Consider the following 23813-nt stretch of genomic DNA (forward strand, 5'->3'; position numbering starts at 1 on the left):
AGTGAGGAAACCCAATAGCCCCACTGTTTTGGCCCTCCAAAAACTGCTGCTGGGAATTGTAAGGGAACTTTGGCATTGAGTTTTGAAAAGATATAAGGACATCATGGTTTAGTCGATCTCAAAGAATAACTGAACTTTTATGCAACGATCTTTAATCTGCCTCTTTTGCAAAGAATATGCACTGCAGAGCACAGGCCCAGGACACTCCAACCTAAATGTGAATTGAGCATTCAGGGAGCATCCACAATCATTAAAGGGGCTTAGCTTCTTTTCTCAAATTCTTGCTTCCAGATAAAACCATGGAGACAGACCCATTCACATTAATCAGCGCACAACAGGCAGCACACCCTTGCAACAGGGTGCTATGTAATCTTGTGGGATCTTAAAGGGTAACACATTTATTATAGCATAAGGTTCTGGGGACTGGGATCTACTTCATCAGATGCATTGTAAGTTGACCTATGCTTTTAAATAAACATTGGCACAGAGAAAACAATTGTTTCAGAAGCACATGATATTTCAGCCTCCAGGCAGTGCGTGAGACAAGATTTGCTCAAAGATGGCCAATTGAAATGTCTATAACCTTCTGAAAACCCGTAAGTGCAACTACATGCAGCTGTACAAGGAAGGGGTTCCAAAGGCATGGAGCTACCACAGAAAGGATCCTGTCTCTCAAAGGTCTAGGAGTTGGACACACAGCAAAGCTCTCAGACTGAGATCCCAGTGCGTGGGCATCATAGTATGAGTGCAAGTGGCTCATCTAGTAGCTCAGGCCTGATTAGGGCTTTAAAAATTAACACCAGCACTTTGAATTGGGCCTGAAGATACACTGGAAGCCAGGGAAGCTGATAGAATGCAGATGCTATTTTTATTTATGCAATTGCATGCATTAATTTCAGTTTGTACCGACTCTGGGTCCTTCAAGGTGAAGGGCAGGTGAAAAGTGGTCTGCATAAACAAATGAATAAAATAAACAAGGTTTAATACCCCTAATTTGTTCTTATCTCCCTCATGCGCTAGCTTTCTAGAGGCAGGCTTGATTAAAATAAAGAAATAGTTTGCAATGTATTTGCCTCCCACAGTTTGCAGTGGTAAAACCCAATAGGCTACCACCCGCTCTGCTTCTCCTCCCCTTTTCTGCCCTTTTCGGAACTGGATGCCACGTGACCAGAGCCTTATTTTCCCCGACGTGGGAGGAGCTTGAGCGCATTCATTCACGAGGCTGGCTGAGGGGGAGGAGCTTTCCTGCCTTTGCTTCACTGCGGCGCGCTTCTTCTTATGAATGAAAGCGACTTGCCCGCTCGTCTGGAGCGGAGGAAGGAGCCTCGGACAGGTAAGGGGATTTATGAAGTGGGGGGCGGGACACAGGACATGGGACACGACGAGTTTGGGGCGTTTCTCCCGCGGCTTCGTCTCCTAGCAAACTCGAGGGAGCGTATGTTTTGATGGGGTGAGTGGCTGCAGGTGGGCTCAGAAGACTATGCCCCACAAAGAGGGGACGCTCTGCTCTACTTTCTCTTTAACCGCACCGTAACCACGTTTTTACTCCGAAGCAAGCGCTGTTGGCGGATCGATTTCCCCGCTGCGCGTGTCTCATCCGCGAAGCGTTTATATCGCTCCGTCCGCTTGTTGTAAAGGGACCAGTGACTCCGCATCTCCGTAGAAAGACGCGGCAGGTGTGAAGATGCCGTCTGAAATCAGAGTCGTACTAGAATCGTAGAGTTAGGAGGGACCACAAGCGTCATCTAGTCCATCCCCTGCAATGCAGGAATCCTTTGGCCAACGCGGGGCTCGAACCCACAACTGTGAGATTAAGAGTCCGGTTTGCCTGGAAGCGGGAGTGCAGCTGTGTCTGGGAGAATCTATACTCAGCTGGGAATGGGTAAATGGAGGAGGGGAGGGGGGGTCTTTCTTTCTCTCTTCTTCCCTCCCCGCTCTGGTATCGCCGTCGCGATTGCTTTACAGCCACAGACTTTTGCTGATCACCCGCTGTGGCTGCTGGTCACAAATCTCTCTAGTCGAGGCAGCTGGTAAAAGGGTGCTTTTCAGTCCCTAAAGAGAGAGTGAAACATGATAGAAATAAAGACAAATTGGAAGAACAGCAGGTTTTGTGTTTTTTTTTACTAAAATGGGAAGATGAACAACAGATAAGAGGTTGTTGATTTTTTTTAATGCTTTTTAAAAACTCAAAGCAAATAAAAAGGTCTCCATCAGGCACCAGAAATACATCAGTCGGCACCAGGTGAGCTTCCTTAGGGAGAACATCACTGATACAATCTTACCTGTGAAGGAAGGAAGGGAAACCCAGACATGGAGCTTGGAGGAAGATCCTAATACATGGACACTACCGGGTCTCCTAGTCATTTAGGTTACGGAATGGAAGCCAATTGAGTTGCTTTAAGATTGGTGAGGAATGTTACACACACACACACTGCACCAATTGAAATTTCCAAACAATCATCAAGAGCAGCCCCATGTATCTTGTATTATAGTAGTGCAGACAGGAAGTTATTGGAGCATGGATAGTTGCCACCTGGCTAGCTCTGTCCAGGACCAGCCACAGCTGGTGGAAAATGTGTTGTGTCCCAGGTGTAATTTGAGCTCCCAACAATATGGCTGGATCAAATAGCTCCCCTCAAAATAAAAGCTAGATTATGTAGACAGGGTGCGATGCGGCCCACTAGCAGTATCTCTGTCTTGCCTGGACTTTGCTTTAGTTTGCTGTTCCTCATCCAGTTTACTGCTGATTCCAGAATTGGCTGCAAAACATATTGTTGGATCTTTGTGTGTGTTATTTCGCTCTTGGGGTTTTTGTAGTACAGAAAGTCACCACTGGGACTGTTTTTAGCATTTTTGTTGCTGATTGAACTATTGAAGATAAGGTGTTCCTTGAAACAAATGTCAAGAATATGGAATGTTAAGCAGAAACAACTGGAAAATAACCAGAGGCTCTGTAGAAGATGTGTTGTATTTTTATGAAGTGGCCTGGTCCTTGTCTTGTTCTACTTTATTCAGTTATTTCTGAGATTTCTATCTTGCTTCAAACCTCATATGATATTGTGCCTTTTGTGTACACCAGCGCTTTTTCAATGGCATTTTCCTTTTGCAGCTCTTTCTTGAGAGAGCAGCTCCTGTTTCCCCACTGTGTTCTGTCAGACATAAAAAGTTGTAAAAGCAAAATGGCATTAAAAAAGCTGAAAGTACAAAGTGTTTGGGGCTGTTTTTTATGCTCTGGATTTTTTCCTTTTATTTTATTTTTATTTGTGGATTGATGCAGCTGATTTATGGGAAGTTTCACATAAAATATTTAACGTGCAAGCAACACACATTTATAGCCATGACTTTCCCCAAAGAATTTTAGGAACTGCAGTTTGTTGAAGGTACTGGGAAATATAGCTCCATGAATGGGGAAACCACAGCTCTCAGAATTCTTTGGGGGAAATTATGCGCTTTAAATCAGTGTTCAAAATGCCCCAGGCATTAGGCATGTTTTGCTCCTTGCACAGGTCCTATCACGACTCAGTAGATATTTCTGGGTACCAGGTTAGCAGCCACAGTTTAAAACCTCTGCCTTAAAGGTAAAGGGACCCCTGACCATGACCATGAGGTCCAGTCGTGACTGACTCTGGGGTTGCAGCGCTCATCTCGCGTTATTGGCCGAGGGAGCCGGCGTACAGCTTCTAGGTCATGCGGTCTGGCGAACTAGAGCAGCACATGGAAATGCCATTTACCTTCCCGCTGTAGTGGTACCTATTTATCTACTTGCACTTTGATGTGCTTTTGAACGGCTAAGTTGGCAGGAGCTGGGACCAAGCAACGGGAGCTCACCCCGTCGCAGGGATTCGAACCGCCGACCCTTCTTCCATACTGGGACATGTGAATTGATGTTGGAGCAAGCTATGGTCAAGCAATGTAGTTGAGGTTGTAGAATCGTAGAATTGTAGTGTTGGATGGGAACCCCAGGGTCATCCAGTCCAGCCCCCTGGTGAAAAGACATTCCGTTGTGGCTACCGTAACCCAGGTTTAAGGTGCCAATTTGGTGCCTAGCTTTCTAACGATGCTTTAAATGTACGATATGCCCTGTATCTGTGAGAAGCTACAAATGTTCTGTATAGCTGATGGCCAGCAATTGTGCTCCAAAGGAAGATAGAGAGATGGAAATCCTCTTGTATTTGCTTTTCTCGATCTGTTCTATCTGTCTATTATATTCTTTCTGGGGATGTGGGGTATGGGCAGTACTCTTCAACCCAGATGTTTCATCTCCTTTTCTTCTTGTAGCCCATCCTCATGAGCATATTTCAGAATTAGAGTTATATGTGAACTATTTTGTGTGAATCTGTTAGGGAAAAAGTGAAGCTGGTTGGAGGCTCTGTCAGTAATATGTAGAAACTGTGTTACAGTGAGGAACAGTACAATGCATTACGAATGGGGGCGAGCACAAAGGATCAATTACTGTCATGTTTTCATGAAGAACTTAAACAATTTTTCATCAGTGAGTGAATAATAGCTTTGAGTTGTCTACTCTGGCAGAACCACAGTGTGAGATTTATTCCCCCCCCCCATTGTTGAATTGCTTCAACAGACATTAGAATGGAAACATAATTGAAATGGTTCTGAAAACATGATGAAGCTGGATTGGGAAGGGCAGAAACAATGTACGATGTGCAATTCCGCCTAAATATCTGTGGTTGCTGGCACAACTGTGGATCTTGGCAGCTGAACTATCGAATCATAGAATTGTAGCATTGGAAGGGACCCCAGAGTCATCTAGACCAACCCCTGCAATGCAGGAAGCTCAACTTAATCATACGTGGCAGGTGGCTGTCCATCTGTGCAGAGGCGGAGCTAGCTGTGCACCCGGGGGCAAGGCCATGGGGGCGGGGTGAGCGTCCGGGGGGGGGGAGCTGCACCACTTTACCAGCAGCTTTCCTCACTTCCCTCTTCCTTTTCACAGCTTGGGGGAGGCTCCTCCCCCCAGGAAGCAGCCCAGGAGTGGGGTGCAATAGCGCTCTGCTTGCCCGTGACTCCCAAGCCTCCCCCAAGCTGTCAAAACGAAGGGGGAAGGGGAGAAGGCCACCAGCAAGGCGCAGCTCCGCCCCTTCCCCATACGGCTTGGGAGTTGCGGGCGGGTGGCGCACCAAATGTCACCTCCTCAGTGATGACACCCAGGGCAGAATGCCCCCACGCACCCCCTTCCTCCGCCCCTGCATCTGTGACAGCTCCCCAGGTTGGGCCTGCTACCTTTACCACCCTGGAGCTGTCGCAGTTAATTCTTTTCCCTGTTGGTTTCAGTTGCAGGGGAAGGATATTGAAAGGCAAAGATCTGCTAGGTGAGAAAAATGGAAAGCAGTGCTTTACTGCCATCCTGGGCAGCGTGAGCTGGCAAGGGTCTGGAAGTGACAGATGACCTGCCCATCATTCCTACTCCCCCCATCGATTGCTCTCCCCATCATTAGGTGGCAAAAACTACAAGACTCTTCCATACAGATCCATGCATTCCTATTTAGACTATATAGTTCCAGGCTTTGTTAAATGGTAAAGGATCAAAACTAGGGGGGGGGGAGAGCCACGGTCGTTCAGGGGTGGGGCCAAGGCACGGGAGGGGAGGGGCCACAAAGGGGGAATGTGGGCGGGGGCTACAGGGCCAGCGGGCCTAACAACATTGCGGCGGCGGCGGCAGCGGCCACCTTGTGCTTCTGGGGCTGGCAGCGTCGGCAGCTACCCTGCTTGGCTGGAGAAGACGGGAGGGTCGGGCAGGTGAGAGGGGGTGGCAGGGCGGGCGAGGGCGAGGCAAGGCACGGCCACAGTCACGACGGCTCCGAGGCTTTGCTGCATATCAGCATAATATTTCAACCATGTTGTGGGTTCAAGCCCCACCTTAGGAAAAAATTCCTGCATTGCAGGGGGTTGGACTAGATCAGTGTTTCTCAACCAGTGTGCCTCCAGATGTTTTGGGACTACAACTCCCATCATCCCTAGCTAGCAAGACCAGTGGTCAGGCATGATGGGAGTTGAAGTCCCAAAACATCTGGAGGCACACTGGTTGAGAAACACTGGACTAGATGACCCTTGTGGTCCCTTCTGACTACAATTCTATGATTCTATTGATGTATTACCATAGCATATGCATCATTCTGCTTTCTTGAATTTTCCTACTCCTAGGCATAGCAGCCAACTCCTAGAGGCCTAGGTGCCTCCCCCCCCCTCAATTACTGGTAAATACCGTATTTGAAAGAGTCACCCCCCCATGTTGATGGGCTTTCTATGTGGGGCTTATCTCCCCCCCCCAGTATTTTATTAAGGATGGAAGAGGGAGGGAAGGAAGGAAGAAATAGAGAGAGGGATAAGTCACATTTGTGGGTGCCTCTGGGTGACGCTGTGATGCTGGAACTCTGCAGCAAGAGGAAGATACCGGTATGCCTGTACAGGAGCCTTGTAAGCAGCTTTCTCTCTGCTTGATTTACAGCAGGTACGTCCAACAGGTAGATTGTGATATACCAGTAGATCACTGGATGTCTGTGGTAGATCACTGCTAATAATAATAATAATAATAATAATTTATTATTTATACCCCGCCCATCTGGCCGGGTTCCCCCAGCCACTCTGGGCGGCTTCCAACAAAACAGAAATTCTAAAATACAGAAATCCATCAAACATTAAAATACAGAGCTTCCCTTCCTTAAATAAACTCAACAGCTTTGACCTGAACCCCCCAAAGGAGGTAGATCACTCCCAGTTTTTAACTCTGTGAGTAGATCAGAGTCTATTGGGAGGTGCCCACCCCTGATTTACAGTATACAGATGCAGGAGGAGGGACAGACTGTAACACCACTGCTTTTTATAAACATTACTGTGTCTATCAAAGCTACAGCCCCCCCTTTTCTCATTCACTTCCTTTTAGCCTTGCAGAGCCGCCTTAGTCAAATTGAATCCTCTGCACCCTCATTAAATCGCCAATAGAACTCTTAATGCGATCCCTGAATGCTCATTAACAACTCCCACTGAAGAACAATAAGGTGAAGTGGTGAGCTATCAAATCTTGCCTGCCTGAAAGGGGATATCTGCTCCATTGTCTTAACTGCTTAACTACCGGTAGCCACTTTGCTTTATTTATTTGATGTGTTTTTGTTACAGCTGTGTTCCCCCCCAACAAGCGGAGACCAAGCTGCTCTTGCTAAAGCAAAGCCCTTTTCACTTCAGTTTTTGGAGGGGAAAAGTGCTGGTTATGGTCTGTAAAATACATTAATTTTTTGCTTCTGGGGGGGGCAGCTGCCCCCCTGCCTACGCCCATGCAGTCTCATGCTGTGCGGTTTAGGGCCTCTTTGGGTAACCTTGATTGGAGACAACTAGAAAATAAAATGTCATATTTGGGGTTGTTTCTTCCTCCTTAATTGTCTGCACCAGTCCCATCTCCCAAAGAATATCTGGGCATTATGAGAATACTGTAGAGTGTAGATTAACTGAACTGTACCTTGGAACAAAAATAGCTGATTGTGAAGACGCTTCCAGGAGCACACTTCCAAAATCTAAATATGCCCATCTTCTTTGCTGTTCGTTTTTCAACCAATTCTGGGGGAAAATGGTGGCTGAAATATGACCCAATAAGTACTGCATAGCAAATGGTCTTGAGAATGTGGCTGGGATCACAGTAGGGTTACTCTGATATGTTACTCTGATGCAGGTGAATAGAAGTGAATTGGCGGAATTTATTCTGGAGTTAATCCATATCCCAGAATGAAACACTCACAGAGGGAGGGAGGGAGAATATGCCTAGAGCAGGGTTGTTATGGCAGGATCCATTGTGAGGGTGATAATTGTGGTCTGAATTTAAAATTGGTTTTCAGAGAGAAAAGACGGATCAAGTCTGTGAGAACAGTATGTTCCTTGATAGACACGAATTTGGCTGAACTGAGTCGCTGCTGAAGGAGATAGAAAGCTTTTGGGAAAGCTTGCAAGAGAAGCATTTGTTGCAGTTCTCTGTGTTTCTGGCTGCTGGGATTATAGCAATTCTGTATTGCAGAAGAGAACACCATACCAGTCCGATTGATGCTTCCAGTCTTTCCTTGTCAAATTCTGGCACTTTACTAATTTATTATTATTATTACTATCAAACCTTTATTAGGCATTTTACAAATAGAATCGCAAGAAAAAGAATCACATACAAAAGTATTTAAAATGCATACAAAGAGGCAAAAGTAAACTGCATATACTAATTGTATGTTTATATATATATAAATAAAATCTGAGATTTCTTCCTATTAAACTACTCATTTTATGCATTTATGCTACCCCGACTGAATGTATTTCCCTTGGCATTTGTCAGGGGTAGATATCGGAACACTCCCAGAGACAAGAGATACTGTAGATGTTCTCTGAATGTGCCGGATAGTGTAGAGCATATTCTCTTTCATTGCCCACTCCACAGCATGTTGTGTGAACGTGTCTTGTCCCCCCCTTCTGGGTGCTCTGGTGGAAATGTTGGATTCTCCCTGTCTGACATTGATCATAAGGTGACTGCGGGAGTAGCTGAGTTTTTGGCAGCAGTGTCTCAAGGAGTAAAGGAGTAAAGGGGTAAAGGTAAAGGTAAAGGGACCCCTGACCATTAGGTCCAGTCGTGACCAACTCTGGGGTTGCGTGCTCATCTCGCATTATTGGCCGAGGGAGCCGGCGTATAGCTTCCAGGTCATGTGGCCAGCATGACAAAGCCGCTTCTGGCAAACCAGAGCAGCACATGGAAACTTGCATTTTGACGTGCTTTCGAACTGCTAGGTTGGCAGGAGCTGGGACCAAGCAACAGGAGCTCACCCCGTCACAGGGATTCGAACCGCTGACCTTCTGATCAGCAAGCCCTAGGCTCAGTGGTTTAACCACAGCGCCACCTGGGTCCCGTCTCAAGGAGTAGTTTTACTAATTAAAAGAAAGCCTCGCCCCAGACTTCTGATCCTGTCAGCCAGAGGAAAGGACAGAGGTGATAGCAGGATCAAATATGGTTGCACTAGTGATGAATGGCAGAAGGTCACCACTGGTTCCTGCAACTTTCTGTGTTAAATTCACTGAACATTTACTAGAGTTGACCGTGTTCCTATCCCTTCCTTCAACCAATGCGTTCAGGGTTGGCAGTCAAGGGTTTATATTAATCCATTCTCCCTACCGCTCTGGGTGGTAGGCTGTTGAGACTGTCACACCGTAATCTTTGTAGTACCGTAATTTGAACCCGGGTCTTCCCAGTCTCAGTTCAGCACTCAGTTTGCTTACACCCCACTGATTTTCTTGAGACTTTCAGTATGAGAGTGGGGCAAGGGTTAAATAAGTACTAGACAAAGGAAATAAAGAGTATGAGGAGGAAGAAGGGGGTTGAAGCTTCAGGGTTGCTCAAGAGTCTGCTGGAATACGAGGACAGAAGCAAAAGACTACATATTGCAGGCTTGCCATCTATTCAAACTACAACCTTTGGCATTGCCCATTCCTGCAACACTTTCCAAATATAAGGTAAAAGGTAAAGGACCCCTGGACAGTTAAGTCTAGTGAAAGGCAACTATGGGGTTGCAGCGCTCATCTCACTTTCAGGCCGAGGGAGCCGGCGTTTGTCCACAGACAGTTTTCCAGGTCATGTGGCCAGCATGACTAAACCGCTACTGGCGCACGGAGGACCGTGATGAGTGCCAGAGCGCACGGAAATGCCGTTTACTTTCCCGCCACTGGCATGCTTTTGAACTGCTAGGTTGGCAGGAGCTGGAACACAGCAACGGGAGCTCACCCCATTGCGGGTATTTGAACCGCCGACCTTCCGATCAGCAAGCCCAAGAGGCTCAGTGATTTAGACCACAGCGCCATGCGCATGCCTCTTTCCAAATACTGTATGTTACTGCTGACAGTCATAAGGCAAAGATGATTTATTGATAGTGCCTAGCTAGCAGATCATATTATGTCCCCAAGCATAAATAACTTGACTGAGTCATCTTCAGTGAAATTTTTAGTAAAGACAAGTAGATTTGAAGGCTTACCGGCAAGATCTGTTGTTGTTAATTTATCTCTGCCATACCTAGCTTTGGAACGTGCTTAGAAACCCTTGTGTCCCACCTGTATTTGCCAAATAGGTTGGACAGAGGGAGGCATTTGCCTGAACTTTTGTGCTGCCCACTGGGAGAAACAAAGATGGGGAAAGCAAAGCAAAGGGTGGGCCAAAGCCTCAAAGAAGATGAGCAGTCAACTTTATGTCAGATCTCAATCTTACGCTTCTATAATGAAGTTTTCTGGGGGAGGTGGTGTTGTGGGCAGGGGGCCCGGTCAGTGAAAAGGCGGACATGTAAGAGTTGCAATAATTGGGCTAATGTAATAGTTCAGCCACTACAAACTTGTTCCACTGTAACTTGAATGGATGGAATTAAACTGTCTACCATCTGGGAAACTGAAATGAAGTCTAACCAAAAATTCCAAAAGGAATGGGTCAATTTACAGAGATTATTAGAAAAAAAACACCCAGTGTCCCCTAAGTCAAAACCTGGATTTGCTTTGATTAATTTTCGCAAAACATAACATGGATTACAATTATAGTATGCGGAAAATTGTAGAAATGAAGAAAGGATAAAAGGAACAGTATAAATAGGCAAAATAGACCCGCGTTGAGGAGGACGGAAGCCTATTAGAGAAGAAAGGGAATTGGGATTAAAGAATATAGTGACATAAGTCTGTATGTAAGAACATATGGATTTATGGTTGTATGTATGCTTTTTGTAAGTTTTTTCCTTTTTCCCCCTTTCCCCTTTTTGTTGTTGTCATTTTACTACCGGTATTTTGGTTATTTTATTGTCTGTGTTTGTTCATCAAGCAAGAAAACGAATAAAAAGCAAAGAAAAAAAGAAACTGAAAGAAAAAAATAGCTGCAGGTCTAGGCTGAAGCTTAAAAGCAAGCTGGATTGATTAAATTTCTTTGAGTTTCTCTAACGTTGAGGAAGGGGGCCGACTTAGTTTCCACACCCGCTAATAATGTGGAAAATATGATTGGAAGAAGCTAAAATGCTTCTTCTCCAGTGTTAAACAAAACAAAAACAGCATTCATCTCTTTAATGGAAGTCATTTTATTTCACGTGGCATTGGCCAATGCTACAATAGTGGAGCAGCCATTTAGTAACTGTGCAGTACTGTTTATGGAGGAAATAAACGTGGTTGTTTTTGTTTCTGGGATAAAGTATGCCTTCAGTTGCTGCTCTTTTACAGCAGGGGTTACTTCAACACTTGCTCTCCTTTGTCCTTCAACTTAGAGCATGGCAAAATGGCTTTCCAGTTTGTGAAAGTAGATCCAAGAGAAAGATAGCTTCCTCCTTCCTCCCCTCCTTCAGCTAGACTTTTAATAAGAGTATAAAGCCTAATGTGTCCAAAATGGTTAGGATGATTTGTTAAATTTATATACTGTACTGCCTTTCATCAAGAGGCCACAGGGTGGTTAACATAAAAAAAAAGAATAAAAAAATTCCTTCAGTAGCACCTTAAAGACTACATTTCACTGTATCTGAAGAAGTGTGCATGCACACGAAAGCTCATACCAAAATAAAAACTTAGTTGGTCTTTAAGGTGCTACTGAAGGAATTTTTTTATTTTACTTCGATCCAGACCAACACGGCTACCTACCTGTAACCATAAAAAAAAAGAATAAGGCAACAATAGTAACAGAAAAAGACAATACAGTCATACCTTGGTTTAAGTATGCTTCGGTTTGAGTACTTTCAGTTTAAGTACTCCGCGGACCTGTCTGGAACGGATTAATCCACTTTCCATTACTTTCAATGGGAAAGTTCGCTTCAGGTTAAGTACGCTTCAGGTTAAGTACAGACTTCCGGAACCAATTGTGTACTTAAACCGAGGTACCATTGTACTCCCTACACATCTACAACCCACCTGCTGGAAATCTAGCATAGTGTTGCCACCCAGTGCCGAGAGCCACTTTCTGTCTTTCTAGCAAGAAATTATCCACCTGTTTTGCACAATTATGCTTCAACCTGAAGCTCTACACCCGTAACAGGTTTGCATAGCTGTTTGTGCTAAAAATCAACACTGGAGTAGTTTGGATCTCTGAAGCAAAGCTTCTCCAGCCCTTTGTGCCTGGGTACCAAGAGGATCATGGGTCTTTGTATAAAATCTTTTTATAAGATAGAAAAAGATATGTAAGCTGTACAGCTGGAGCTTTGGTTGTAATCTGAGGTAGCTCTTTCAGAAGGTCATTTTTATTTTCTTTCTGCTTCTAACCCTCTTTTGTGTTGTTACAGTAATTGATACAGTCAAGCAACCCTTTGTATTTCCCCTTGTATCTTTCTTCTTAGCCATGTTGTTGTTGTTGTTTAGTCATTTAGTCGTGTCCGACTCTTCATGACCCCATGGACCAGAGCACACCAGGCACTCCTGTCTTCCACTGCCTCCCGCAGTTTGGTCAAACTCATGTTAGTAGCTTCGAGAACACTGTCCAGCCACCTCGTCCTCTGTCGTCCCCTTCTCCTTGTGCCCTCCATCTTTCCCAACATCAGGGTCTTTTCCAGGGAGTCTTCTCTTCTCTTATGAGGTGGCCAAAGTATTGGAGCCTCAGCTTCAGGATCTGTCCTTCCAGGGAGAACTCAGGGCTGATTTCCTCCAGAATGGATAGGTTTGATCTTCTTGCAATCCATGGGACTCTCAAGAGTCTCCTCCAGCACCATAATTCAAAAGCATCAATTCTTCAGCGATCAGCCTTCTTTATGGTCCAGCTCTCACTTCCATACATCACTACTGGGAAAACCATAGCTTTAACTATACGGACCTTTGTCGGCAAGGTGATGTCTCTGCTTTTTAAGATGCTGTCTAGGTTTGTCATTGCTTTTATCCCAAGAAGCAGGGGTCTTTTAATTTCATGACTGCTGTCACCATCTGCAGTGATCATGGACCCCAAGAAAGCAAAATCTCTCACTGCCTCCATTTCTTCCCTTTCTATTTGCCAGGAGGTGATCAGCCATACTGTACTGTATTCTTCGGAGGAGAAGCAAATGCCAGGCACTCTCTGCATCATGGGTAGGCAAATTAAGGCCCAGGGGCTGGATCCGGCCCAATCATCTTTTAAATCCGGCCTGCAGACAGTCCAGGAATCAGTGTGTTTTGACATGAGTAGAATGTGTCCTTTTATTTAAAATGCATCTCTGGGTTATTTGTGGGACATAGGAATTCATTCTTTTTTTTCCTATTATTTCCAAAATATAGTCCTCCCCCCCCACAAGGTCTGAAGGACAGTGGACCGGCCCCCTGCTGAAAAAGTTTGCTGACCCCTGCTCTACTTATCTGTGTTACCTTTGGAAATCACCTCTCACCACAGTTTAATAAACTGAATTTTAATGCTGTTGCAGGCAGCGAGTTGTTACAATGTATGGAGAAGTGGGTATTTTGTTCATCCGTCAGGGAAGTGTGTGTATTTGAATATCTTATTTGAGCTTAATAAGCCACATAAAATTTTAAATGATAAATTTAAGCAGGCCACCTGTGTAAGACATTTCACTGCTGTTCTGGAGAAGTGGGGTATTAACTTTCAACTTTCAAAGTTGTGAGGTGGGAATTTCTTGAACATGGCACTATTTGTTAAAGGCAACTTGATTGTGTGTTGCTTCCAATGCTGTCTGCATGAATGCAGTGATGTTCTGCATGGACAATAGGACTTCACCTCCCTCTCCTTCCTCTGCAGTCCCCTGTGTGCCCTCAAAATCTGGAGGAATGCCGGGGGGGGGGAGGACCTTCTGGTTCTGGAGCAGATATTTATGGGGCTGGGGTGTGTGCAAAAAGTTGCAGGGAGAAGAGTAGAATGTGAAGTTCCGTGGTGTGAGTGCTCATTCACTTGTGCAACTTTGAATCCTGCCTTGTATTTCTGATATGCTGCCTTCTGATAACTGAACTGTTTAAAAGCACCATGGCAAAGCTTTAATACGCGTCCCGAGAAAAGCCCAGGTTCTGGGCTCTGGGAAGAAATCACGGGCAATGTCAAAATGCGTGTATGTGGCACATCTCTGGCATGTCACACTATTTAGGAAAACAAGACAGATAAAAGTGAACAGAGCATTTGTGTTGAATTCTGAAAGCATCAGAAAACCTTTGTCTTTTTAGTCTAAACGTTTAGTCTAAATAGGAGAAACAGGAAACGATGTATTTAGGTGTTCTTTTTAATTCTGAAACAGGTTATTATTTGGTTATTGTAAACCTCTGTTTGTTTTGAAATTTGTATTTCTTAAGGAGCGAAGATTTTCGTTTCACAATTGTAGGGAACTGTTATCACTCTTGTGGTTCATTCAGGTGGGGCCAGGGAGATGTCAGTGTATTTCTAATGAAGCAATTCATGCCCTTGATAGACAAGAAGAGCCCTACTGAATCAGACAAAAGGCCTATCTAGTCCAGCATTCTGCTTTCCTATATTGGATAAATAGTAAATTATATCTCTGTGCATAATAATAATAATAATAAATAATTTTATACCTCACCCATCTGGCTGGGTTTCCCCAGCCACTCTGGGCGGCTCCCAACAGAATATTAAAAACACAATAAAACATCAAACATGATAAACTTCCCTAAACAGGGCTGCCTTTAGATGTCCTCTAAAAGTCAGATAGTTGTTTATTTCCTTGACATCTGATGGGAGGCCATTCCACAGGGCGGGTGCCACTACCGAGAAGGCCCTCTGCCTGGTAAAGCCCTTCACACTGGTCACTGGAGGTAGAAAGGACTACTTCATCTTATATTGCATTCCTTTCTTAGTTGTGCTAATAATAGACATTGACTTTTTCGGTTGTTCTTTTACCATTGTATTATTCCATGTTTCTAAAGTGCCAAGACTCTAATGATAAAGTATACACACTATACTTAAATATTTCTATGTGAGCTTGCTTTTAAATGACAAGTGTCGCCTTGCAATGGATAGATGTGTCAACAGAGACACTCCTTTTCCTTTATTCTTCTTGCTTAATACGTTCCCTCTCCCATTTCCCTTTCTGCCATTATCATTTTCTTCTTCTTCTTTGGCATATTCCTGCTTTCATGACAGGCCCCCTCTTCTTCTGCCTTAGGTGCTATTGGCCATTTATAATAAGATAGAAAGCTTCACATAGCCTTGAGGGAGTCATGTCGATCCTTACTGGTGCTTGGTTCCTGGGGCCAAAGGGAATCTGTTGGACTGGTCCTTGTACACTGTTCCCCCCCATGCAACGAAGGAAAGTTGGGCACAGGGACTGAGGACCACCACTGTTCCCAGGAGAACACAAGAAGGACCCTGCGGGATGAGGCCAAAGTCCCATCGAGTCCTGCGTCCTGTTCTCACAGTGGCTGACCACATGCCCCCTGGAAGCCTGCAAGCAGGGACTGAGAACACCACTCTCAAAACTTGTGATACCCCGCAACTGATACCAAGAGGCATACCAGCAATGGAGGCAGTATGAACCTTGTACCAGAACCTCCTTGCTCTATGGAAAGCAGTGATAGTGAGGGTGAAAAGAGGGGAGAGGGAGATGGAGGAGGGAATCAATAGGGGGCCATCTCTTCTGTAACTAATTGTAGTTCTGCGCTAAGATCCTTAAACGCTATCTAAGCTTTATTTTCTGCTTTACAGCAGCAACCGCTGTTAATGAGCGTTTATCAAAGCTACTTTGCTTTCTGGTTTGCTGCATTAGCTGTCTTGGAGCTAATTAACGTAGATGAGCAATCTCCATGGTTCTTCCTAAATTTCCTTACTTTGCTTTTTGGTGATGCCTCATTTCATCAGCCTGATTTATCAGTTGCAGGAACCCACGGAAGATGGCTTCATGGGCATAAAACCTCTCAGATTGACTTGTTTCCTTTCGGAGTGTTGCGCTAAGCTTTTAAATCCTGGAACTCTGTAGGCACATGCTGCATTTGTATGTGTATTTTCTCTCTCTCTCTCTCTCTCTGTCTCTCTCAGATTGCCATGACAGGAGGCATCATCTTGATGGTTTCAGGGTGTGGGGTGCCATTAAATGTAGCAGAATAGAATGGGGAGAGACATAATGTATTGAGCACAACCCACCAGGAAGTTCTCTGTGGAAACCTCCCTGAAATGGGCAGGAGCAGCAGAAGAGCTCAGTGTACACTGAGCTAAGGACATAATCTTATTGAGCATTCCTGTTTATTTCAATGTGGCTTAAGCAGGGGAACTTCCCACTGGAATGTGCCACTGCCACACTGCTTGGTGTGGAGACTGCCATTTTCGATGTTCCGCCTCAAGCGCCATTATGTCTCTGGCCCATCCTGTGTGGGGTGGTCTTGGTGGTGGTTGTTGTTTAGTCGTTTAGTCGTGTCCGACTCTTCGTGACCCCATGGACCATAGCACGCCAGGCACTCCTGTCTTGCACTGCCTCCCGCAGTTTGGTCAAACTCATGTTCGTAGCTTCGAGAACACTGACCAACCATCTTGTCCTCTGTCGTCCCCTTCTCCTAGTGCCCTCAATCTTTCCCAACATCAGGGTCTTTTCCAAGGATTCTTCTCTTCTCATGAGGTGGCCAAAGTATTGGAGCCTCAGCTTCACGATCTGTCCTTCCAGGGAGCACTCAGGGCTGATTTCCCTGGTGGTAGAAAAGCATATTGGGATATACTCTGAAGTTCAGGAGCCAGTGCTGGATGTGTGCTTCCACAGGTATGAGCTGTGCCATCTGACAGCCTGTTGTTGTTGTTGTTGTTTATCAATGGTTGCTGACGTATATAGGATTTTGGTGTAAACCTGCAAAGGATTTTGCCACAATGTGGCAGGTTTGTCATCTGGGGCTTTCATGTTATAGATTTAGTACAGTATTATTATTATTTTAAAAAGAGAGAAATTTGTCTTCTAGTTTGTAGAAGCCGTCAGAGGACTCTTTGGATGACCTATGAGGTACACTTTGTTGCCAGATTTATTTGAGGTATAAGGAGTAAGGGAACACGTAAAACAATCTGCTGAATCATCAATTTCTACTAGAAACCTGTTGTTATCATCACTTCACCCACTACCATTATTTGCAAATGCAATTTTCCAACAGCTTTCCTGGCCTGTCAGTTCTCTGACTAAACATTTGCCTGGAGCGCTCGAATTTAAATTGATGTCATGCAGAGACTCACTATGGTGAGAATTGAAGCTGCTGCTGGTGCTTTAATGATGGCTTTTGCTTGAGGCAGGTAGAGAATGTGGATTCTGCCTTTTCATTTTTTTTAAAAAAGATACCTTGTTTGATGCTACATCTGTTGCCTTCAAAACTCCCCCTGGCAAAAGACAAAATTATGTACCTCTACACGAATAACTGAAGGGAGAAAACAGCATTACAATGATGGCTCTTTCCCCTGCCTGCAATATAGAACACTTTAGGGAAGTTTTTCCTTGGGGTTATAAGTACAGTTTCCATAAAAGTCTCTTCAAGTGGATCTTTTGCTTTCTCTTGTTGAATGATAAATATCTCAGAAGCACAGATAGAGATGAGAAGGCCTGGGGGGAAACCCGCAAAAATTGAAAAAAAGTGTGTGGAATATTCAAACTATGTCAAACTGGTTTTTTTTCCTTGCATTTTTTCCAGAAAAAAGGCTTCGGAAAAAAGCCTCCCCCCCCCCCCGGCCTTCCCATCTCTAAGCACAGAACAGCCATCATTGGTGGCCCATCTTTCTTTTTTTAAAATCATGCAAGGATTGGGCAATCCTCCCGCACTTGTTGCAAAGGGATCCAGGCATTTGAAGTCTCTCTGGCTGGTGTACCCACTTCTTATGTTTATGTTCATGCTAATAAAAGCATCAGCTGCAGATTTCTGAATATAAGATCGTTGCTAAGGAGCCAGAAAGGGTGAGGGATCCATCCCTTTTCCTTTTCAGGTCATATTTTGATTATATATTCTGTGTTTTGATATCGTGATTTTATTCCCTGAGACCTGTGGGTATAGGGTGGTATACAAATTTAAGAAATAAATAAAGTGCTGATCTAGCCCTTAGGGGATCAAATGACTGTATCGATGCCATTGCCAGATCATGGATCCGTTCCTTTGTTAAAAGTTTCTTAAGGATGTTAAAAGCTTCATAAGGATGTTGACTTCACCGCAGTGACTGCAAGGTGTCAGGGCTGATGTGTCAGGGGTGGCGTGGAGGGGCTGGAGTAATGTTTGACCTCAACCTCAAAAGTCAAATTCAGACACTTGTTATGAGGGGGGCATTTGAAGTGGTTGTGTGAGCCAGGAACTTGGCTCCTCCTCCTGCTGCTGTGGAGGGGAAGCAGCCGTCAGCCAATGGCAGCAGCATGAGGAGGCGGAGGAGCCATGGAAGCTGAGCTTTCAGGCACCGTGCCCAATGTCACCACATTGCAATGCCATGACGTTGTGCACGACGCAAGCCCCCACAATATCTTTCCAGAGTCGGAGCACCTGTTAGCTAGTCATTCATCTCTTATTAAAGAATACGGTGTTACCGGTACCTCGGGTTACAAGCGCTTCAGGTTACAAACGCTTCGGGTTACAAACTCCACTAACCCAGAAATATTACCTCAGGTTAAGAACTTTGCTTCAGGATGAGAACAGAAATCCTGCTCTGGCGGCGCGGCGGCAGCAGGAGGCCCCATTAGCTAAAGTGGTGCTTCAGGTTAGGATCGGACCTCCGGAACCAATTAAGTTCTTAACCAGAGGTACCACTGTACTATGTTAGCACTTCAGTTGGTAGCATACACTGTTTCTGAAAGCTGACAAGCTTAAATACGAGCAGGAAGCATGAGAAGGAAAGTGGTGGGGCAGGGAGGAGGAGGCAAATGATCAAATGTGAATGCTTACAAAAAAATTATCTCCCTCCTCCTTGCCCCAGTTTCCCTGCGTCACTCAGGTGTACAGGACAGAATGTTGGGTTTCATCCCATGAAGTGCATTGATTGGGTATGCTAGCAATCCTACATTTTGTCTGCTTTATGAAGCTGGCATGATAAATGTGGTAAATGCTAAAAATGGGTGTATGTTGACTAATGCTTTCAGTGCAGTGTTTGTATGCACCCATGGAGCAGACAACTGGAAAACGACATCATGTCTCAGAGTTGTTTGATATGAGATGTTAGGTGATGATTAGACACTGAGAGCCAGTTGGACAGTGGCTGTACTTAAAAGTGAAAGGGCCCTGGCAAGAAACTGAATGTGGAGCACATGCTTTCGTCTAGAGCAGGCATCCCCAAACTTCGGCCCTCCAGATGTTTTGGACTACAGTTCCCATAATCCCTGACCACTGGTTCTCTTAGCTAGGGATCATAGGAGTTGTAGGCCAAAACATCTGGAGGGCCGCAGTTTGGGGATGCCTGGCCTAGAGTCTGGAGAATGGAAAGAAATGAATGGCTATCACATTTTCTTTTCTTTTTTAATGCTAGTAGTTAGTCTTAGAATTAACAGATTACCTCCTGAGGCTGACTAGAGTGTACACTTTTTTCAAAACTGTGCAGAATTTATTACGAACTGCCTATCAAAATTAAGAGCCCAGCTATTCTTAAAACACTAAGCCTGCTGAGTGTTTTCAAAAATCCCTCTGTGACAGGTATGCTTGGATGGCGAGAGAATACCAAATAGCCTGTACTCCACAGGACAGTCTTAATATATGCGCACACATTTTTCAGAATTCTCTTTCCTCTAAAGTGGAAATGGTTGTGAGGCTTCAACTATTAATGTACTTTAAACTACACCGAAGGTGCCTGATTGTGGCATTGTGCTACACATATAAGCATACATTTGTAAACTATGCAAATGTAAAATGAGGGTTTGTAATAACTGCAAGCTGTCTCTGAATGGGTGTTAGCACATTATATGTTCCTTTTATGTGTCTACAACCGGTCCACAGCACCTCGCTTTTAACATAAAATCTATGAGCCCCTAAGAGTCCATGTGGCATAGAGGTTAGAGTTTTGGACTAGGGCCTGGGAGGGCAGAGTTCAAATTCCCATTTAGCCATGAAGCCCACTGGGTGACCTTGTGTCTGTCACTGTCTCTCGGTGTCACCTACATCACAGGAACATTGTCAGGGGGAGAACCCTTGTATGCCAGCTTGAGCTCCATGGAGGAAAGGCTATATATAGCCTAACACCAGCCCTGGAATCATCTTGTGTTCAGCTGCTTCACTGCTGATTTTAGCCATCCATCAACAGACTGCGAAAGGTGGAGGTGAAGGCTGGCATTTGCAAGAGAACTACTGCTGCTGATTGGAATGAGGAGTCGTGGGTGTAGAAAGCTGAGAGGTTTGGGGTGGGGACTTGGTTCAGACGGTTTTCCCCCTGCTAAAGCTTGTTGTCTTTGCATTTCTGTATTGATGCAGGTTGGAGATGGCTGGACCCAGATTTATTTCCAACAGAACATCCCACCACTCTTTACTATCGAATTCTGATTATACTTGGGAATATGAATATTATGAATACGGGCCAGTTTCCTTTGAAGGCCTCAAGGCTCATAAGTGTAAGTCTTAATCTGGGTGCTCTATGTTTTGGTTGTTTCAATTACCAAAACTCTTCATTCTCAACTCAAATGTCAAGAAATTGCATTTTTGGAATTGCGCGTGCGTGCGTGCGCGCGCGCACACACACACACACACACACACACACACACTCAAGGGTCAATTTGATAGCACCATTGACTTACCCCTTGTAATTTTCTTAAATATTTGTGCCCGCAGTTTGAGAGCATGGGCTTTACAGATAGGGAAGGGGGCAACCCTGACTTCTGAGCCAGGATTTTCTTTTCTTTTATGAGCACCAGTCATTTCCGGATCACTCCATGCCTCAGGGGTGCATGACGAGCTTCTTTTTAGATTGTCTCTGCTCATTCTATATTTCATGGCCTTGGTAATAATCACATAGTCAAATTGTGATCTGAGCTGCTCTTTGGAAGACACAGCCAAGACTGTTGTGTTGAGCACTACATAGTCCTTTATGAAAGGAGGCTCATCTTTCCAAATGGAATTTGCCAGAATTGTATGCAGGACGTCAAATGTGAGCAGAGCATAGTGAAGCTGCAATCAGCCTTAATTATATGCTGCTTTACTTTGCCACGCTGTAATCATTCCTTTTATTGTTTAAAAATTATATAGCTAAGAAAAAAATAGCTTTTATTATCTTACTTTTGTGTTCTTGCTAGCATTTGAGTATGCCTTTCTTTGCTGGTTTTAAATTCAACCCCCTGGAATATTGGGAAGGAAATGCCACAATGTGTGTGTTTGTGTATGTGTTTGTGTTTGTGTGTATGCGCACAGACGTAGCAGGTTGTTTCCCATGCTATGTGTGTGCTAGAGGAATCTTTGCAAAGCAGCAGCAGTGGATAAAGCCGCTTGGGGCGGCATGTGTGCCCTGCGCCCAGGGATGGGGCCAGCCACCCATGGGACAGAGCCAGCCAGGGCAGAACGCTCCATGGGGTCTCCGAGGAATCTGCCTGTCTCCTCCCACTCAGCTGCCCTACAGTTGAGGGGGAGGCAACGGGCGTACTGTTTGGGGCAGCGCAGAGCCTGTGGGCACTCAAGCCACTGTGTCACTCCCAGGAGAGACATGTGGCTTGGGCGCACTGCAGGCCCTGTGGTGAGTGCTGCCTGGCATTTTGTCACCCCTCTCAGTGGTGACACCCGAGGTGGACCACTCCCACTGCACCCCTTCCTCCACTCCTGCAAAGCAGCACAAAGTTTTTATTTGCCTGATTTCACTGACAGAGTATATTAACAATACAATACTCTGGCCCCAATCCAGAGAACTTTACATGACTTGCAGTGCAAGTTCTAACATCACTGATCACCTGCCGCAAGGTAGGGAGGGGCATTTAGGCACCCCAGGCTGCCCACAAGTGATCCGCACTGTGAACAGCTAACACAGTGATATATGTGGATTGTACATACAGCTGGGGGCAGTAGTACACACAAATATATTTCTGTGCAGAGATGATCCTCACCAAAGCAGGGCTTGACAAAATGTACACGAAGCATAATCAGCCAAGGATTGGGCAACAGCTGGTCCATTTTTGTATTAATGGAAATCTATTGCACCCACGTCAGCCGATTAATCTCTCTCCTCCTCTGCTTCTCTTACAGATTCGATTGTGATTGGGTTTTGGGTTGGCCTTGTTGTCTTCGTCATTTTTATGTTCTTTGTACTGACCTTGTTGACCAAGGCGGGAGCACCACACCAAGAGTAAGTACCACCAAACAGACGTCTAAGGCCCAGGACCCAGGTGGCAGCAGCATCTCTGCTGCCATAGCTCTTTGGAATTCGCTCAGAAATAGAGTATACCCAACATAGCTTATGTTTTAGCCACTGCACAATTCTATGTAACTTGTCCGTTCTGAAAAGACGATGTCCCCTTGATCTTGCCAATGAAGGCATGCCACTTACTTCAATGAAGAAAAGGACACAAGATGCTGGTTTATGGCAGGTAATCAGCCAAGGCTTGGGAGCTAGGGGAAAGATGGAACTAATGAATATTCGAGATGAGGGATAGAGAACTGGCCATCTGGATGGAGCTGAGCTCCAATTCCCATCAGCCTCAGCTGGCATTGCTAATGTTGGGAGTAATGGGAAGTGTAAACCATCGACATCTGGCAAGCCACAGGTTCCCCATCCCAGTTCATAACTGTTGGGAATACAGAATGTCCAGCTGTAGGGTTTAGCTGGCTTGCAGGAGGCAGAGCCCATCTATTGCAAACCTTTTCTGGCAGATGGATTCCAACACAATTTTACCTATTCTCTGAGTGTAAGGGTGCTCCCCTGACAAGAAGTTTAGTGATTTTATTTAAATCTGGATGGCTTAGGTTTCGTTTATAACTGGGGGTTTTTTAAATGAAAATTGCAATTATGTGGAAAACATTCAAATTTCCTGGGGATTTTTTTTTTAACCGTTGAAAACGCAAAATTAGAACTGCATGTCAAGCTTCTCCTTTTAAGAAGAATATCTGGAGAGGACCAGTATTTCCGTTCAACTGCTATGTTAAGTAATGCATGGCTTGTCGTGGGGCAGGGAGGACAGTCCTTCCAATGAACTCTACAGAATTTGCAGCACTTAGGGTTGGTTCAGATAGGCATATGTAATCAGTTGATTATTGTAGGATAAGGGCAAGCCATTGACTCAAGAGATTCTGGAATGGGGAGGACATATTTTTTTTGCCATCCTGTCTCAGCCCAGTCTGTTTCCAAAGAGTTTTTTGACACCTGATCTTTTATACTAATGTTCCTAAGTGAAATTGTGCCCAATTTCTCACCCACCGCTCCTCTCTCCTTGCTTCCTAGCACTGCGGACTCTTCTGAGAAAAGGCTCTGCATGAACAACTTTGTGGCAGACTTTGGAAGGCCTCTCGATTCTGATAGGATCATTTCTCAGCAGCCTGCTGAGGAATCCAGGCTGCTTTTTCACTGCTACATCAATGAATACGAGAACATGGACAGGGCAAAGCAATGCCAGAGAGTGCCAGTTATGGACAGTAACATCCATTTTCAGGAAGTAATTCAAAGCAGCGAGAGATTGGCGGAGGGGCTGAATAGCCATGCAAAATTCAACATCCCTAACTTTGTGAACACTGACCCGAATTCTTCCCTGGGTGAAGACGACCTGCTGATTTCAGAGCCGCCTATCATTTTAGAGAGCAAACACTGAGTCCAGCCTCCCACCAGATTATTGACTGAAGAATATTGAGCAAGGTATTTCTTAAATTAAAACAGAACACATTTCTCCTTTACTTTCTATCCTATCTTTCATTGGCGAGTACAGGACTACAGTTGAATACACTCTGGTGACCAGCATGGGATAGTTTTATGTGGTCTTTTTAAGTGTTTGATGCAGCCAGAGCTTCTTACACTGCTTATT

General features: G+C 44.9%; 1 protein-coding gene across 1 annotated transcript; it reads left to right on the forward strand.

The window, feature by feature from the left end:
* The first annotated feature begins 1208 nt into the window (after positions 1–1208).
* MRAP2 (melanocortin 2 receptor accessory protein 2) lies at positions 1209–23777 on the forward strand. The gene is given in 5 exon segments (XM_035109463.3): positions 1209–1333; positions 20296–20432; positions 22048–22147; positions 23240–23595; positions 23598–23777. Coding segments are annotated over 4 exon segments (621 nt in total). The 5' UTR covers positions 1209–1333; positions 20296–20302; the 3' UTR covers positions 23633–23777.
* The last annotated feature ends 36 nt before the right edge of the window (positions 23778–23813 follow it).

This window comes from Zootoca vivipara, chromosome 3 (assembly GCF_965207765.1).
Source record: "Zootoca vivipara chromosome 3, rZooViv2.hap1.1, whole genome shotgun sequence".
Lineage (NCBI taxonomy): Eukaryota > Metazoa > Chordata > Lepidosauria > Squamata > Lacertidae > Zootoca > Zootoca vivipara.